Below are 18,498 nucleotides of genomic sequence, written 5' to 3' on the forward strand. Positions count from 1 at the left end.
CAGAGTATTACATAGTCATATCAGTTGAGACATCATTGGGCAATTAAATTTTTTTATGGACGCTTCTACAGTGTAACTAGCAATTTTCTTTTTTGAATTTGTATTCGAATGCACTGCAGCCAGTATCATATCGTATTGACATTTTGTTGTTGACCATGTCTTACAGCTACAAAAGAATACAGATTAGACATGCTTTTTGTATGCTGCATCTCGCCATAACAATTATAATCCCTATATTTTGTCCTGGAGACTGTCCACATGGTGGATAGATGTCATCTTATAGTCATGTCATTTCGCTGACTGGAATCAATTGTCTTTCCAAAGTGGGTGAATTTATTGGTGCTTCTGATACCTGCTACAATTTCTATCTCCATGGGAGTCGGATTTCATTACGTCTACTACATGTAGGCTAATGCACCTTTCGTGCCACCAGCTGTTGTATGTCATCCATTTGATGAAGTTCAAACCTGTTGGAAATTAAATAAAATACATGAGTAAAAAACACATATATCCTACGAGGTATAACAGACATATTAAGTCTTACCTCTGAGTTTTCTGCTTCTGATGCCTTTTTGTTCTTCATCGAATAGTCACACTTCTTCTGAAGTTGCTTCTTAAAGACATCAACATTTGCATAATAGAGTGGAGAAGAGAAAGATATTATACAAATTCCTGGAATTGTCGAAATCTAAAATTAAAATATGATAATATCATAAAATGGATGTCAATGTTTACATCTTTACTGCATATAAAAATAAATGAGAAAACAGAAAAAAGGGAGAAAAAAGAAATAAAACAAATGTATACTTTATTTGAGGCCACCAAATTCATCCAGTACCAAGTGCCATATATAGGAAAAACGAGTTCTGCATCAAATAACATGGTCAAAATCCAACATTGATGAAGGCGAATTTTGTCTACATCCTAAACTAGACAATGTGGAGGCTCTGCTCAGCTTTGTACCCTCTGCACATGTCTCTTATCTAGATGAACAAAAAACCTTTTGTCAAGACATGGAAGAAAACACAAGCAACTGTTGCTGTCAGTGAAGAATCTGATAACGTTGATGTTCCAAATGATTGCAACGCATTCATGGATTATGTTGACACCAACATCAGTGCAGAATGACTAAGAAGTAATGTAAGTGCAGTAAAACTTTATCTTGTTTCTTTAACTTTATTACTATGTTTAATAATAACATTTCATTGCCATCATGTGCACAATAATTATCATTACATCACACCTATCATTAGTATTGAAATAAACATGACATTATGTGCTAGATTAGGTGTTATACTCCATTTTAAAATAAACCCTAAACAAATTTCTTAAATAATTCTTGAGATACACGGGTTACAAAGTCACAAGACTTTAAACCCGTTCTCTGACGTTTTTCAAAAAAAAGTGGCGCTTAGTACTGTATTATTCTTTAGATCTCATTTGTAGTATTTCTCCCTCTCTGTCCAGAGATGCAATTAAAAACGAAACAGAACAGAATCTTTAACACATAACTTTATGGTGGATCCAATGTTGGTATTAATTTTGTATCATAAAGTTTTCCAACAATTTTGTGCTTATTTAACTCCTCTCCAGGTTAGGCACAAGGTCAGATGCAGTTCTAAAAAGCCAACACACTAGGAGAAGCACACTCTGTCCTACAAAACATGCCTGAGCAGTTCTGCAGTATTCTTTGGTAAGAGAGGGGGTAACTAGAGTTTCCTCTTAAAAAGAAAGTAAAGCCTGGGAAGATGGACCTTCTAAGACTGAACAGAATTATACCTTGTCCTGACAGCAACAAAGCCACTGTCGAACTGATTGTCAAGGACGTATTCTTAACTGGTGTTAACAACACTGAATTTTAAGGCAGACATCCATAAGTAGTGCAGATGTAAGTAGTAATGTTCACTTTACATTAAGAATAGATAGAAAAAAAAATGAAGTCATTAAAAGAAATGCCTATAATAAATGGAAGGAATAAAGAAGTATGTCACCATTTTTAACAGTTTAGTACCATTCCATGGCTTATCCAACCTTTGGAATCTTGATAGATTTCAGATCGGCATTACATTTGAATACAACTTCATACTGATCAGAATAATCGACTTCTAAAATTGTTTTACAATTATCTGATATATCATCACACATTTTTTTTCTTTTCTAAAAATGTATCAGATGCACAATAAAATTCTCCTTATTTCAAAATATATAACCGGTTTATACAAATTCTGAATCTGCAATATGTGGATTTAGTTAGTATCGAAAGGATTCAAATATCTTGGAGACCATGTATTAGTATTAGGATAGTATCGCTGTCATTAAGAATACAGGAAAGGGGAATAATGTAAATTGGAGTTTTTGGATTGCATTATATTATTAACACTAAATGCATATATATTGTATTTTTTCTTCATGTATAAAAACGTTTTTGAATGTGTGTGTGTGTGTGTGTGTGTGTATAATTATTTAAGTATATAAAAGTTTATAAAAAATATTACAAAATATAAAATGTATATCAAAGGGGGTGACCAAATGCATTCATTTGTGTGCAAGAGAGAAAAAACTATCACTTAAGCGAATTGGAATACAGCGGCGGGGTCATCATGCTGCTACTATCTCTAATAAAAAATAATAAAAGTAACTTTGAATGTATATATATATGTGTGTGTGTGTGTGTGTGTGTGTGTGTGTGTGTGTGTGTGTGTGTGTGTGTGTGTGTGTGTGTGTGTGTGTGTGAATTTTAAACAATTGCTAAAAAAAGAAAACGAATGAGCTTAAACACAATAAATATAAAAACATGCACTTGTATATCAACTTGATAGAAATTAAAATAAACAGACGTCTATTCTTTGGGTAATAATCTACCTAATTATTATAATTTATATATTATTAACCATCCCGATCCGACATTACTCTGAACTACCATCATTTTTATTTCACAATCAATATAATATTAATTACTAGCAGACCGCCCGGCGTTGCCCAGTCATTTTAATTCATACAGAAATTGAGGCAGGTGCATGCGAGTATTATGTTTTTTCTAAACAGTTCATTTATTTTAAGTAAAAAAAAAAAAATAATCAAGCAAAGATCGAAAGCAAAACCTAAAGATAGTGAGTCAAGTATGATAACTATTAGGCCAGCTTGACATAATTTAAAAAGTGTTTCCAAACTTATTTATTCTTAACATAAGGAATCTGTCATGAGAATGATTCACACATGCGCATTTGTGAAACAGCAAACAGATAAACATTTGATGCCCCTTCCCCATGTACAGATAGAGTATAGATTGAGAAGTGTCCCCATAAACACACATGCTCATTTTTATAGGTACATTATTAACCTGGCACGGTTACAGGGGAGAGAACCAAGCAAAATAATCTGAAGCAAAATTCATCCCAAAGCAGCTAAACTAAAGCTGGCTTGCCAGGACACTATATATATATATATATATATATATATGCTAATTTGGGCATATTTTATTAGTTTGAAAATATAGGTTCTTTTTAACGAATTTTCATAAATGTTTAACCAAAAAATAGTATAATAATCTTCTAAAAGCCTGCAAATTTTCATGTAGTTTTCGCCCATAGAACCAACGATATGAGCATTTCAATATTCAATTTAGTGATGAGTATAGATATATGCTTATATAGATATACTACTTTTGGGGCATTTTTATAAATTTAAAATCTCGGCAACTACTGATCAGAATTTAATGAATGAAGGCTCGTTGGAAAGATAATAACCTGAATTGTGCAGTGGGTTATGTGACATTTGCTCTTAAGGTAGCACATTACTGTTTCAAGCAATGAGGGATCACTTTTTTATTAATTTAATGTAAAATGAACACCCACTTTATGGCCACCTTAGCTATAAGGTGGCTGTTCATTTTACATTAAAAATTTTACATTAAATTAACATAAAGTGATCCCCCACTTTATAATTTCTTCATATCTTAAAAACTACTCGTTTCCTGGGATTTTTACTGTTATTTTCATTTTCAGCACCCTCGAAAATCTACAATAATGGTAATTTAAAAGGATTTTTCGTAGGCGGAAAGATACTACACCTTTACCAATACTTCAATCATAGTCATTTGTTTTCCTAGTTTTGCATATGAATTACAAAATATCTGATATTTCCTCAAAACCTATGGCCTTGATGGAAGGGAGACAAAAACTTGCTACTATGGTTTCAAATGATTTGAAATAACAGTAAGGGGAGACTTGATTCCAAATACTTCTCATATGTTAAATTACCTCTCTTTGATTTTCATACGTAAAGTAAAATTCACAGTGTATAAGGATTATTTGATACTAGAGATATTCATAATCGTATTCTATTTTCAAAAGAGGGGAGATATAACATGAAAAATATTTGAAATCAAGTCTCCCCTTGCTGTTATTTCAGATCATTTGAAACCATAGCAGCAAGATTTGTCTCCCCTCCATCAAGGCCAGAAGTTTTGGAGAAATTATATATATATATATATATATATATATATATATATATATATATATATTAGTTGCATCTAAAAAAACAGAATCTATCTTTAAGGAAACAAACATTAATAATTGAAAGTAACAACATGAAGTTGTTAAAAACAATATACGTTATCGTTTCTTTTTTTCTGTTCTTTTCAAGCAAGACAACTGAACTGGCATAGTAATAGGCCACTATCAGTCAGGGTTCAATATGGGTGAAAAAATGTTATCTGGGTTGTGTGATATAGAGGTACCTATATAGTATGCCCTCTCCCCTCTCCATATCGCCGATGGATCCAAAGAAACAGCAAGGTTGCTATCGTTTGTCACTAAGTTGTCACAGAAGCTGGTTGAACAAATTCGTAGGTAACGCCAAGCTGCCTTAAGGGTTTCACTCTGGATTTTCTTTCTACATGGGTGGGTCTTTCACAAGTCAGTGGAGGCTTGAAATTAGGGTTTTACCTTCCCTTAAGTGGGCTGTCGTACAACGCTGATGAACTCCATCTACCCATAACAACTGGTTATGGAACCAGTGATCCGCTTTCACCCTTTCTCCTATTAGCAGAAACCACACAAGCAAGCTGGACTTAGTTGTTAGAGAATATTTGATACATAGACCGTATGTGATTATATGATTTCCACTGCAACCCTGTCTGTGACAACCTTAGATAACTTTCTAGAGGCCTTGAATTTAGTCTATGCTAATTCAACGATGCTCTCAAAACACAAGTTCAGGAAGACACATCTGAAGAAAGTCAGAGGTTACATCAACTGAAACTTTGTGAAAATAGCACGCAAGATGAAACCAGTAGTCTGAAGAATTCAAATACAAAACAAAGGAAAACTATTTGCATTACGTTTCCACTCATGTAACTGTAGATCTTTCGTAAGAAGGAATCTCTGTTGGGAATCGGCACAGAATTTGGAATGCAAGCACCCGTGGCATAAAAGATAAAATGTTAGGTAAAATTCAATTGTAAGTGACACTTTTCTGGAGGTTGTAGGCTCAATTCTCAATGCGGGCAATATGAAGAATACAATCGTGAATTACAACTTCTAGGTGGTAAACGTTGACGGAATGAAAGCATGCTATTCTCATGAATTTAATAAAGGGTTAAACTAGTTTAAGCTTTTTTTTTTTTTGAACATATGAAAAGAAAAGAAAGGTAAAATTTAATTTTTATCAAGAATCAAGCAGCTAAGAATGTAAATGTTATTAGCAAGAAATGGTTTCATGTTTTAAAAGTTCGGAACCAGAATAAGTGTTATTTAAAAGAAACTGAAGCGAAATACATTTTTGTATAATAAAAAGTACGGTTTAATGGGAAAAAGATAATTTGTTAGTCAGATTCAAATAGTGATTTATCAGATTAATTACTATCAATGACGAATACTGTAAATCTCATAAGCAAAGATATATCGGCTTTAAATAATAATGCATTGTCAGAGACTAAAGAATAAAATTAAAAAGTTAAAAAATTATACTTACACCTTTGTACTTCTTTATGTCCATAAATATTTCACTATTGTCTATCAAACCAAGAGAGACAGCTGTAACTCTACAAAAAAACAACAAAAAAAAAAAACGAAAATATTTCAACAAAATGGATGAACATATGAACTCCAACATTTATAATAACATGTACATACTCCATAAAAATAATAGAGAAATAATTATGCTTTACCAGTGTTTGCACTCAACATTTCTTTTTGATTGATATATCATTAAAATATTCATATAAAATGATATAATTATATCATTGATTATCATCATCATTTCTGATGACCTAAAGAACAAAACACGTCCATTGTTGACTGTTTACTATAAAGTGAAGGATTTATTTCAGGTGGTAAGATACGTCTGAGATGGTTGTCCGACTTACTATTCGCTTTCTCGCTTTTCTTCAGCACTTAAAACGGTTTTGTCTTGGGGAGGGGGCTAGAAAATAGTGCATGTTTTACTCCTTAACTTTTGCATTACTGGATGGAAGTGAGAGAGAGAGAGAGAGAGAGAGAGAGAGAGAGAGAGAGAGAGAGAGAGAGAGAAAATTACAAAGATAACTATTATCTTAAAATAGTAACCAGTCAAGATAATAAAATGTTCAATATACTGGATAGAGCAATTAAAGAAATGGGAAAATAGATGATGAATAATAAAATTGAATAAATTACAAAATTTATTAATCCATCAAAAAATTCAAAAAAGAAATTATAAATAAAGAAAACTCATTAACCTATGGATTTTCAAAGGTAAGAATTTTTCTTTATTATAATTACTTGTTTGAATTTTTAATGGATTAGTAAATATTGCAATTCATACAATTTTATTTTTCATGATCTATTTTCCTATTTCCCATATATAATTAAAACAAACAATAGATCAAATGATCTATTAATTTTTTATAAGTATTTCTGTTGTATTTAATTTTTTTTGCTTACCTGGAATTATCTGCCCTTTATTTGCGTCACCCCTTTTTTATGAGACATATTATTTTGTTATTATCAATTTATTATTAATTTTATTTATTAAATATTTAAATATTATTTTGTTTAAATATTTATTAAATTTTTTTATGTGCATAAAAGTTATTGATGAAAACATGTTTCTGGGTATCACTCATTGTCAGCGTAGCTAAACTTTTAAAAATGATTAATAAAAAAATATTTAAACATTTGATAAATAAGATTAACACACACACACATGCATTAGTCTTTATTATAAGGCAGAAGAGTGTTGCTTGTTCATGTATTAGGAATGTCACCTGCTAATCTCCATAATCTGGTAATATTTTTACTTTGCACTTGTAAATAGGCTTATTCTTTCATGTCATATAATCTTAGTTTAGAATCGCCTATTGTTGATCTCAATAATGTTCTGTAAAATTTCTCCTATTCTCTGTTTTATTGTGTAAACCTTATTGTAGTGCTTTGTAGCAGTACTGATTGTTAAGGGTGTTTCTTATAATATCTTTATATATCCACTTAAATAAAACCGAATGAAATTGAAATCTTATTTATTTTAATTCTTCTTCCCTTGTTTTTTCATCTCATTCTTTTGTGTTGCAGATTACTCCAAGATCTATAACATTGACCTTTAGTTGAATAAATAAACCCATTTTTATTGTCATTACCAACTAAAAAAAAAAATAAATAAACATTTACTAACACCTTAGAGATTAGATTCAGTCTTGCTCTCCAATGGCTGCTCAAGAATGAAAATATTGATTTTAGACATTACAGATATTTTTTTATCTATGCCTAAATCAAAATGTAGATTTCATGAACAAAGCTTCTTTCTTAGAACTGCACGCCTGTGGAACTCTGTTCCGTCTGCCTGCTTCCCACCTGACTACAACCTGGATGTCTTCAAGTCCAACATAAACAAATTCCTGATGAACCGCCCCATAAGTAGACACTTTATTAACTCTCCACACTAACGTACTGTACTTACAATAACCCTTATCCCTGAGTGGCTTCCGGGCCTTGTAAGTGGTGACCACCTTGTAAAAAAAAAAAGAAAAAAAAGAAAAAAAAAAGAAAAAAAAAATGAAAAAAAAAAAAAGAAAAAAAAAGAAAAAAAAAAAAAGGAGCCTTTCTCCAAAAGTGAACTAATGAACATGAGTGCATCTGGGTTCTTCCTCCTTACAATATTCTGATTGGCTGGTTGAGCCATAGATCGTGACTGATGGAGCCGCCTGCGTGGGATGTTAAAGGTTTGCTCTAAGTCTCACGATAAGGAATACTAGCTCCAACCATGTTTAGTAAGGAAACTTACTAGATTATCATTCAAAACTGTCGCAAAACCCACTCATCTACTTCAAGTGAATATATCCCTTTCGTAGGACATATCAAAAAGACTATGGAACTCCAAAGTGGTAGTACTAGGCAGAATGCTATCTATTGGTTAAGTTGGATCTGCCCTAGCTATGACATGAAATTGCATCTGTAATTAAGACCCAGTTTGGGAACTTCAAGAGTGCGATATCATTTAGTTATATTTAATCTGAAGACCAGCCTCATTCTAAGTGATAATCCCCATGGAATAAAATCATATTTTGGAATTTACGTTAATATATTTAATCATTATTCATCATTAGAGGTATCTATAAGTGAAATGTTATTAGGGTGAGATGTGTATTGGAAACCCTGGCATTAGCAGACTGAGTTAAGGTTAAAATAAAAAAGACAAAAGAACAAAGATTAATTTCATAAAGAAATAACAAAGCAAAAATGTGACGAAGGTATTGAGAGCACATCTCGTTTGCTGGTCACCAAAAGAATTAGTGTGGCAACATGAATAGCATGTGGCTGTAGGAAGGCCCAGCTGCGGCACAATTCAATCCTGATCCGGGTATAAAGAGGACGGCTGGCAATGAAATAATGGAGTAAAATGTGCATCTACTTATGTATATATGAGTAAAGATAAAATTAAAATGCCAGCGATGGTTGACGTTATGTTGTTTTGAGAAAGAAAAACCAAAGAATTTATAAAATGGTGATCAACGTTTCGTCCCTATTGCAGGCGACATCTTCAGGATATTAAAAGGAAAAATGCAGAAGAAGAAAACGATCATAGATGATACGTAGGTGAAAAGGAAATAATATTAAAACCCTATCCATTCCGGGCAGACACACGTACATTATTAGTTTCTGCCCAGAATGGGTAGGATTTTAATATTGTTTCCTTTTCACCCGCGTATGGCCTATGATCGTTTTTTTCTTCTGCATTTTTTATTTTGATATCCTGATGATGTCCCCTGCAATAGGTACGAAACGTTGATCACCATTTTATAAATTCTTCGGTTTTTCTTTCTCAAACAAAACATATATATATACACACAGGGTGTCCACAAAGTCTGGATACATTATGTAGCCAGACTTTGTGGGCACCCTGTATATATATATATATATATATATATATATATATATATATATATACACACACACACACACACACACACACACACACACACACACAGGGTGCCCACAAAGTCTGGCTACATACTTTGTGGAAGCATCCTGTAGATTATGTAGCCAGACTTTGTGGGCACCCTGTATATATATATATATATATATATATATATATACAGGGTAATGTATCCAGACTTTGTGGAAGCATCTTGTATATTATAAAAAAAAAACTAGAGTTACCTCCCTTTTCATCTTATTTTCTTTCCTTACACTTTAAATAAGGCCTTGTCTCATTGGCCAAAGGTGCTGCTCATCAACCAACCACGGCAACCTATTTATTAAACGGGACTAGAGATTCCCTTTAAACTCTCTTTTGTTCGAAACTCAGTGGAGAAAAGATGTTTTATTCCATTTCTCTTCTTCCGAACTTGAATGGAGCTGTCAAACTGAAGACGTTAAAAATAAGAACTTTTTGGACTTCTTAAAAAGTCGCAAATGCAATTGTTTTGCAACCTACTTATTTTACATTTGTATTTATTTGAAGTTGAATACACTTTTATTGTTCTCCGACTTGTATATTCGTGTTTCTTTTTCGTTTGAGTCCTAAGTGTCTGGTCGAAACACAGCAATATATATATATATATATATATATATATATATATATATATATATATATACATGCATATAAGTAACCTTGTCTATGTGTGCAGAATAGTCTATCAAACTACTCTTTCAACTTTTGGTCTAGAGTTAAACTTCATATATAGGAGATTTAGAGCTGAAGAACAAATTAGATTTGATTTTTAGCCAGTAAAAATAGCAGCTAATGGGTCAAAATTGAAAAAAATTGGAACTTGGCAGCTGTAAGGTTTATCTTTTATGCATGCACAAATATACATTTATCTGTTTAACAACATTAATTTTAAAGTTTTGATAAGGAGAACTATGTTTTGTTTTCGAATCTAGCTGATGACATTCAAGTAATATTTCCTTTTTACTATTGAAATCACTACTATATATTCAGTGCAATCTATAAATATAAAAGCGAAAATGTGTGTATGTTTGTATGTATGTATGTGTGTGTGTTTGTATGTCTCGCAAAAACTTTTGACACGGGTCACAAATTTTTGCCAGATTGGTATCATTTTAAAGTTCCAACCTTCGCCCGACAAATATCGAAAAATTGTCCAAAAACGTTAATTCCTTCACCCTGAAATATGCAGTTTTCTACAGCAAAAACTGTCCTCTCATGACGAGTTCGGTTCTACGCATGCGGAAATGACGTCAGAACCTGATTTAGTTTAAAGATTTTAAAAAGCAACCTAATTTCGTCAACGTCGTCTTAGCTCAGTTGCTTAGAGCGCGGCCTCATTATCTAAAGGTTTTGGGTTCGAATCGTGGTGTGGGATGTCTTTTTTTTTTTCGATTTTTAAAATTTTAATATTGAAGCAGGGTTATTTAAGCCGGGTACCCCTCGCTAGTATAATAATAAATGCCAAATTGACATGAATCAAAATATCATATTTAAGCTGGAGTGGTTTATGTTCACCATAGGGAAGGAGAGGCATTTCATCCTGATTGTGTAGTTCCAAATATCAAATTTGGGGGAGGAAGCATAATGGTTTGGGGCTGCATGTCTTTTTCAAGCACTGGACTGTTGTATACATGTGATGGCAGAATGAACTCCACAATTTATACCAACATGCTAAACCAGGTTTACCAAATGGCTTTGACTAAAATGTCTACTAACATTCCAATGTAATCATCCAACAAAACAATGCCCATGCCATATGCCAAAAGTTTCAATGGAATGCTTTGAGAAAAAAGGGAATTACAGTGATGAAGTGGTCCCCTCTATCCCCAAATCTAAATCCTATTGAAACTTTGTGGTCCCAACTAGGAAAAAGGGTGAGAATGCACAAATGTAGATCAAAAATGAATTAGAGGCCAAACTTCATGAAGAGTGGCAGAAAATAGATCCTACTACCTGTAACAATTTAGCCAATAATATGCAAAAAATGAATAAAAGCTGTTATAAAGGAAAAAAGGAGGACATGCCAAAGATTGATTGTTGTGTGAGATGATCCAGTGGTACAAGTTTAGGCTTCTTACCATGGGGTTCTGATTTCAAATCTTGCTAGATTCAGCCACTCTGATGAGTCATAGATGACAAAACACGTATCAGTGGATAATTATATTAAAAAAATACAATATATATCAATCTATATATATAATTGTTCATGAATGAAATCTTAAGGTGCCAACTAGTTGAATGATATGCGATTTGTAGATGTGTGGTGACAAGAGACTATAAAATAGAGCTGAATGATGTTGACAGGTAAAGGAGAAATGGCCATCCATCAAAAGATAGTTAACATATTGCGACGGTAAGAGAACAACAACAATAATCGTGCCAAATTTGTTTTTTCCAGAAACATATCTTTTATGTCAATAAAGCATGACTAACAAGAGATTGTTATCATGTGAAAAAGCTGTGATTGGAAATCAGGTGACAGAACTGACATCAGATGATGTAAAGAAATCTTATTGAATAGATTTGCATGAGAAACAAGGTGACTAACAGACAAGAAAACCATTCGGAAGTAGATGTAAGGAGTCTGAGAGAAAGACATAAGTCGGGGATTGATCAACTGCAAAGTGCTAAAGTTTATCTATTTGTAAATATCTTCAATGAAAAATAACAAAAAAAAAAAAACGTTCTGTATTATAACAAAAATTATCTTACATTTCTAAATTCTTGAAACGAGGATTGATTATTTGTTTTATTTGCATTTTTTGAACTACTGTTATCATTTTGACTTAATTTCACGTTTCAGTCGATATAACCTCCAATGTTCTCCAGATATTGGGAATCTTTCTATTGAACTCTGGAAGAATTTAGTCATTAAGTTATACTCTTCTGGCAGCTGAAGCTTCAATTCTCAGGATGGGCAACACTCAAAATACAAATGTTAATTACTTAGGACTTCTATTCAGTCATGGTTGATGGAATGCGAGTATATTACCCCTGTGGTTTCTGTTTGAAATTCCATGCAGATTCCAGAGTTTGGCATGATAAACCTGAAGAAGGTCGGAAGTTACTTCGACCAAAACGTTGTGAAAATGACACTCAAGATGAGGACAGTAGTCCGAAAAATCTAAATAATACAAAACCGGTATTGTTTTTTTTTTTTTTTTATATCAAAAGAAGCTTGTATCACTGGGAAATGAAATAGTAAATCATGTGTCTTTTTCATCTGAAACCATGTATTAAACAAAGGATGGGAGATTAATAACAGTGATTATGTTACATTTGTCGACTTCTATAACTTTTGAAGTTACAAGGATGGTGTCATTTTTTTAATATCACAGTACATTTCTAATATTAGCGAAAGCTTTTCAACCTATTTTCCACTTGTGATCCATTTTCAGCATCAAAAGAAATAGCAGGCCCACACAACCACATATCAGGCTCACATAAAAATATAATAACTGATATTTAGAAAAAACATTTGACACTTTGGCAATGAAACATTATAGCATTAACATAAGCTTAGTGTATGCTTCATGTAAAGATATTACAACTTCAGAAGTGAACATTATTCAAATTTGAATGAAACAATATCATTAAATAAAATGTTTCAAATTAATCTGAAATAAGAGATCTGGTCCTAGAATGATACATCCTCCCATGCATTACCTCTTAATTTGAAAGAAAAAGTGGTTTATTGTGGATTGTCTGAGGTGCTGTGACACATTCTTGGTTATTTTTGTACTGAACCATGGTGCTCTTTTTTGGGGGTGAGGAGATGGGACTTGTTTTTCTCCACCTTCTGGCCTTACACCACATTGTCACAGTGAGGAGAAATTAAATCCATAATTTTATTGGCGATGAGAAAATAAAAAATCTTACTCACTTTTGTGTTTGTATTAGAATTGGAATGATTCCAATGATAATGCCAATCAGCAGACCAATTTCTAATGTTGTCATAACAACAGAAATAAATGTCACAATCCAGAGAATCTAAGGATAAAATAAGAAATAACAGAATACAATGTTTATGGAACTGCTCAGTTTCAATGGAATTTTTTTTCTCGTGAAATTAAGCATTTTGGTGCCAAGTTTATTTACCATCATGTGACAATCATATATTTTTCATAAAAAAAACTGTGTTGTTCTTTTAGAACATGTTTCTATAAAATGAATATAAATTAAATCATGTGATGTATAACTAAATCTCTTACGTCAGTGAAAGGAACATTTCATTTAATATGCAATAATTTAATAAATTGTGCATACACTCTCACACTTTATACAAAGCTAGATTTAATGGATTTAGTTGTATATATAAGATTGTTGATACATTTACTTATTTATTTATTTGCAGCCGCCAAGGCCAGAGGAATAGTTTGCCGAAATAAATAAATAAATTACTTATCTCAAAAGGATTCCAATCATACAAATAATAAGATTGTTGATTTATTTTATTATTTTTTTTGTGATATTATTTTTCTGTTCCATGGGCATTTTGAGGGAGTTACCTGCCCTTTATTTATATTCTAGTTGCCCCCATTTGCGATGCATTTTTTGTTATTATTATTAATTTTTTTATTTTATTTATTAAACATTTAAATATTTTTATTCAAATATTTATTAATATTTTATGTGCATGAAGTTATCCATGGACACGCATGCTTCTGGGTATTACCTGTCATCAGCATGGCTAAACTTTTAACAAGGTTCAAACTTGTCACAGCTTGATAAGTAGCTTTGTGTTTTGCCACTAGACCATGGTACCTTGCTAAATTTTAAACACGATGTTTATTACTTTTAAATATAAGATTATATATATATATATATATATATATATATATATATATATATATATATATATATATATATATATAGTGCGATATAATAGTTCTCTGAGTTCCAAATATCAAGTTTTCTCAGTTGGTTATTTATTTCTTTTCAAAAGCTAACCATTACAATATTGTTTCATTTGCAACTAACAAGTCAGCAAAATGATGTTATTGCTGCAGGATGAGAAAAAAATGGCAGAGTGTGTTTGAAATGTGTTTTTTCTATGTTTTTTAAGGTACACATCTGATAAGTGACTAAAAAAGCAGCAGACATAATTTGGGTGATTTGTTGGTTAAAAATCAAACAATATTGCAATGGTTACCTTTTAAAAAGCAATAAATCACCAACCGAGAAAACTTGATATTTAGAATTTGGACCATATATGCTCTGGAACCAAAAAACAAACAAACAAAAACAGCTTTCATTGAGCTTGGAGTTTTTCTAAATTTATATAAATTTTTTTTTTAAATATAAAAATCTTTAATTATGAAAAAGTTTTTTTAATCCATTCTGATTGGGATAAACAAACTGAGTAACGTTTCAAGTAAATGATTAACCTCTCTCTCTCTCTCTCTCTCTCTCTCTCTCTCTCTCTCTCTCTCTCTCTCTCTCTCTAAAAAGACACTTTAAATAATATGAATAAGTTAGCAAAATTAATCTGGAGTAAAAAATTAGATCCTATATCCGAAACATTCTTGTTCTTGCTTTTTAAGGGAGGTGGTGTTTGTTTAACACTACTAGGGAGCCATGATTCAATACATTGTTTTGCTTTTAAATCCCCCAAACAGTTTTCATCACAAACATCTGATGATTTCTAAAATAATATTTAAACGTGTGAATTCATCGAATCAAACTAATACAGTAATTGCAAGAGATTAATTGACTTACAAACAAAATAGTTTTTCAACAAAGGACTTGGGATTAAAAGCCATTTTTTTAAATATAGTTTTAACGGTTATAAAACTTCCAAGACGATTATATATTACAGAACATTAGAATAACATCGGTACCATCAGTTTCAAATCCGAACAAAGAGGATCTATAATTGGTCTCCAAGGTCAGACTCTTTTCCAGGATGATTGATAAAGACAAAGGCTTAAAAGAATCAGGCATAGAAGAACAAGTATAGATTCCATTTGTTTGAGTTTGAAACCAACATTACTGATGCTGTTCAAATCTTCTTTAATACATAAATAAATATTATGCTCCTATTTTTTAAAAATTTTTTTCTTAATAATCGAGCATTCTGCTGGAGTTCCTTCCCCTAACCTTATGCTGTGTGTATGTGTGTGTATATAATGTGTGTATATAATGTTACATTCACAAATTGTGTCTCTCTCTACAATCCATTCTTCAATTAAAAAAAATCCCTTCTGTCATTAATCTACGTCTATCCTTGACCAGTATGCAAGGAAACAAATATAAGACTGTCAAATAACTTGTCAGTATTTTCTGTTAGCTTTTCATGTGCTTTCACAACTTTTTCTTACCAGTAGAACAAGGGAAATTTCCATTTAATGTTTCACTGCTTTTATTTCAATTTGTCCAAGTGCTTTCGACTATTTCATTAGTCATTCTCAAGGAATTAAATTAGGTTGTTCAAAAAAGACATGCCAAATTTTTCACTTTTGATATATTGACTTAGATTGTTAATTTTTTTTGTAGTGTTTTAGACAAAATTTGACACGTTTAGTAATTTAGGATAATGCAGAATAAGGATTGTGTTATTGTTGGAATTTTCCCAGCAGTTTACGTAATGGTGATTCAGTAGTAAGAAAAATCCTAACCACCAATATGTGCTACTGCAGTTTCATACAGATAAAATGCTGAGACACTTAATACTATCATGCTTCATCAGAAGCTTGATGTTGGCGAGATTATGGATGCCTTATACACTCGGCATTTGAGGTGCTCATCTGTGCTTCAATCTCTGGATACTCCTTATTACCACAACTGCAAAGAACTTTACTTTCTTCCTCCATGTGCTTAACATCAAACAGAATTTCCATAAACAGTTTCTTTTCAAGAAATGTCAACTTTTGCATCAACTCCATAAAGTGTCTAGATTTGACATTGGAGAGCATGATAGACCAAGGAAGACATGGCTTGATTGCCTAAGAAGCAACATGACTGCATACCACCTGCTTGATATCAACCCTTTGAACTGGACAGCATGATAAACAGCTGTGAGATGTTGTTTGGTGTTTCCCTACACCAGATTTGCGACACTCACAGCATCCTAAATACCAAAACCGGATGAAGAAAAATAAGTAAAATTTAAAATTAAAAAGCACAAAATGTACCTGTTTTATTTTTAATCAAAATGCACCAAGATTCTAAGAGTTTAAGCCTATTTGAGTTTCCACTCTAAAAATTAGACCATTTTAAAATATTATAATTGGCTGATAGTTTCATTGACACCATGTTCTACATTTCACTTGTTCCCTGTCTAAACTTCCAGCAGATTTTCTCTGATCTTTGTGCCTTTAGAATATCTAAGCATTGACACCATTTGAATTTTTCCAGTTTTATATTCTCGCGTTAGTGATGAAAAATGTAACAAGTGAACCCGCATATTCGTACAATGCTGATGCTGTTAGCATTTTTGGCAGTCTTACACATTTTTAGGTATATCAGTTACAGTGTTAAACCATGTCAACTCTTGAAAGCATAATGTCATGCAGCATCATCAGCAATAATAATTCTGGTTGTTCTTGTTTTATGGCATATCAACCCCTTTTCAGGTTATTTAATGCTGAATCCACTTATTCGGAAGAAAATTTTTTTTTAATAGAATATATTTTATTTTCAAGTCGGTTTCTATTTAACCCATAGTTGGGACCCTAACAGGTACTACCACTCTGGGTCAAAGTGGACTTGGGAGCAATGGCAATTAAAGGATGGCTCCACACTCCCTAAGGCCTGCAAGCTGGGGCCTCACCATCGGATATAGTTTAAGGTCATATCCAGGACCCAATAATAATTCATGATACAACACAAACTGTTGATAGCAACACTTGAATCTTCCAGGCAATAATATTTTATCAGTCGTCTCCAATCTATCTATGGTAGCTCTTTGTATGTCATTTGGTTTAATCTCCCTACACTTTCAGTGTTTTTTTTTTTTACCACCAATCAAACACTTTACTTCCTTTTGAACTTATGATTTTGTAAAGAAAAACACGTTTTTTTTGTCATTTTTTGTCACTAGAAAATAATTGAGTACTTACACAATCATATTTATATACCTTCCACCAATTTGGTAATTTGAAGATCTCTGCCAGCATTGAGCGCAAAGAAATTATGATAATTGAAGAAAGAACGCACTGAAATAAAACATAATACAACCATATTAAAATTACATCTAAATAAACACAAAAGTTGGACTCATTTCTTGCACTAACATACTATTTAGTTCTTGTTTAGAATTTACCCTATATTTAAGAACAAAAATAAAAAAAATCTATGTGATATACGTAACCGTGATGAAACGAAAATATCATACGTAAGTAGTTTTATTTTTATCAAGAAAATCATTTTTATGCGATTAATAGGAATTCACCATAAATCTGGCAAATTCAAACTATTGTTGAGTTATTTCCCTTTGTTTTGTTTTTTTTAGATTGTTTTTAAAATGGCAGACAATACAGACGCTCTTCGGTTACTAATAAAATTTGATTTTCTTATTTAAAAATAAAATTAATCGATCATATGTGATTTTTAGAATATGATATTTTCGTCTCATCACAACTACGTATATCGTACACATTTTTCTTCATTTTTAATATAGGATGAATTCTGGACAACAATCCACTATTTTAAGTTAATTCAATTTTACACAATAAAATATTCTTTTTTATAGACTGTTTCATATATATATGTATATGTATATCAATTGCAAGGATTACCTAATTTGCATAATGGGTTTTAAAAATGACGTGTTATTAATTAACTATTATTTGAAGTTGTTTATTTTAATTTAGTGATTGTTTTGATGCTAATATAACAAACCAGTGTTTTATCTATTTCTTGGAAGCGTTTGATACAGTAAGGTATGAAAACTTATGCGAAATGCTAAACAAATTAGACATTGATGGGAAAGATTTGAATTCTGAGCAAACTCTATTGGAGACAAAGAGTGACGGTTAGAATAGATGGAGGAAACATTAATATGAAGAGGAGTCATCTACCAAGGGCGTTTTTGTCGCTGGATTTATTCAACCTTTATAGCAAAAGCAT

At 31.9% G+C, this 18,498-nt stretch overlaps 1 protein-coding gene across 4 annotated transcripts in view; it reads right to left on the reverse strand.

Annotated features, from left to right (window-relative positions):
- Positions 1–18,498, reverse strand: part of LOC145257531 (sulfate transporter-like) — a 142,014-nt gene that overhangs the window by 25,762 nt on the left and 97,754 nt on the right. For all 4 annotated transcript variants that reach the window (XM_080115666.1, XM_080115668.1, XM_080115669.1 and 1 more), the window contains 4 exons: positions 17,490–17,585; positions 13,313–13,419; positions 5,974–6,043; positions 545–688 (listed from right to left, as the gene is read on the reverse strand). In XM_080115666.1, the coding sequence (XP_079971792.1) occupies positions 545–688; positions 5,974–6,043; positions 13,313–13,419; positions 17,490–17,585 (417 nt within the window). The remainder of the gene's footprint in view (positions 1–544; positions 689–5,973; positions 6,044–13,312; positions 13,420–17,489; positions 17,586–18,498) is intronic.

The sequence above is a fragment of the Euprymna scolopes genome, chromosome 3 (genome assembly GCF_053919585.1).
Source record: "Euprymna scolopes isolate OS-2025 chromosome 3, ASM5391958v1, whole genome shotgun sequence".
Classification (NCBI taxonomy): Eukaryota; Metazoa; Mollusca; class Cephalopoda; order Sepiida; family Sepiolidae; genus Euprymna; species Euprymna scolopes.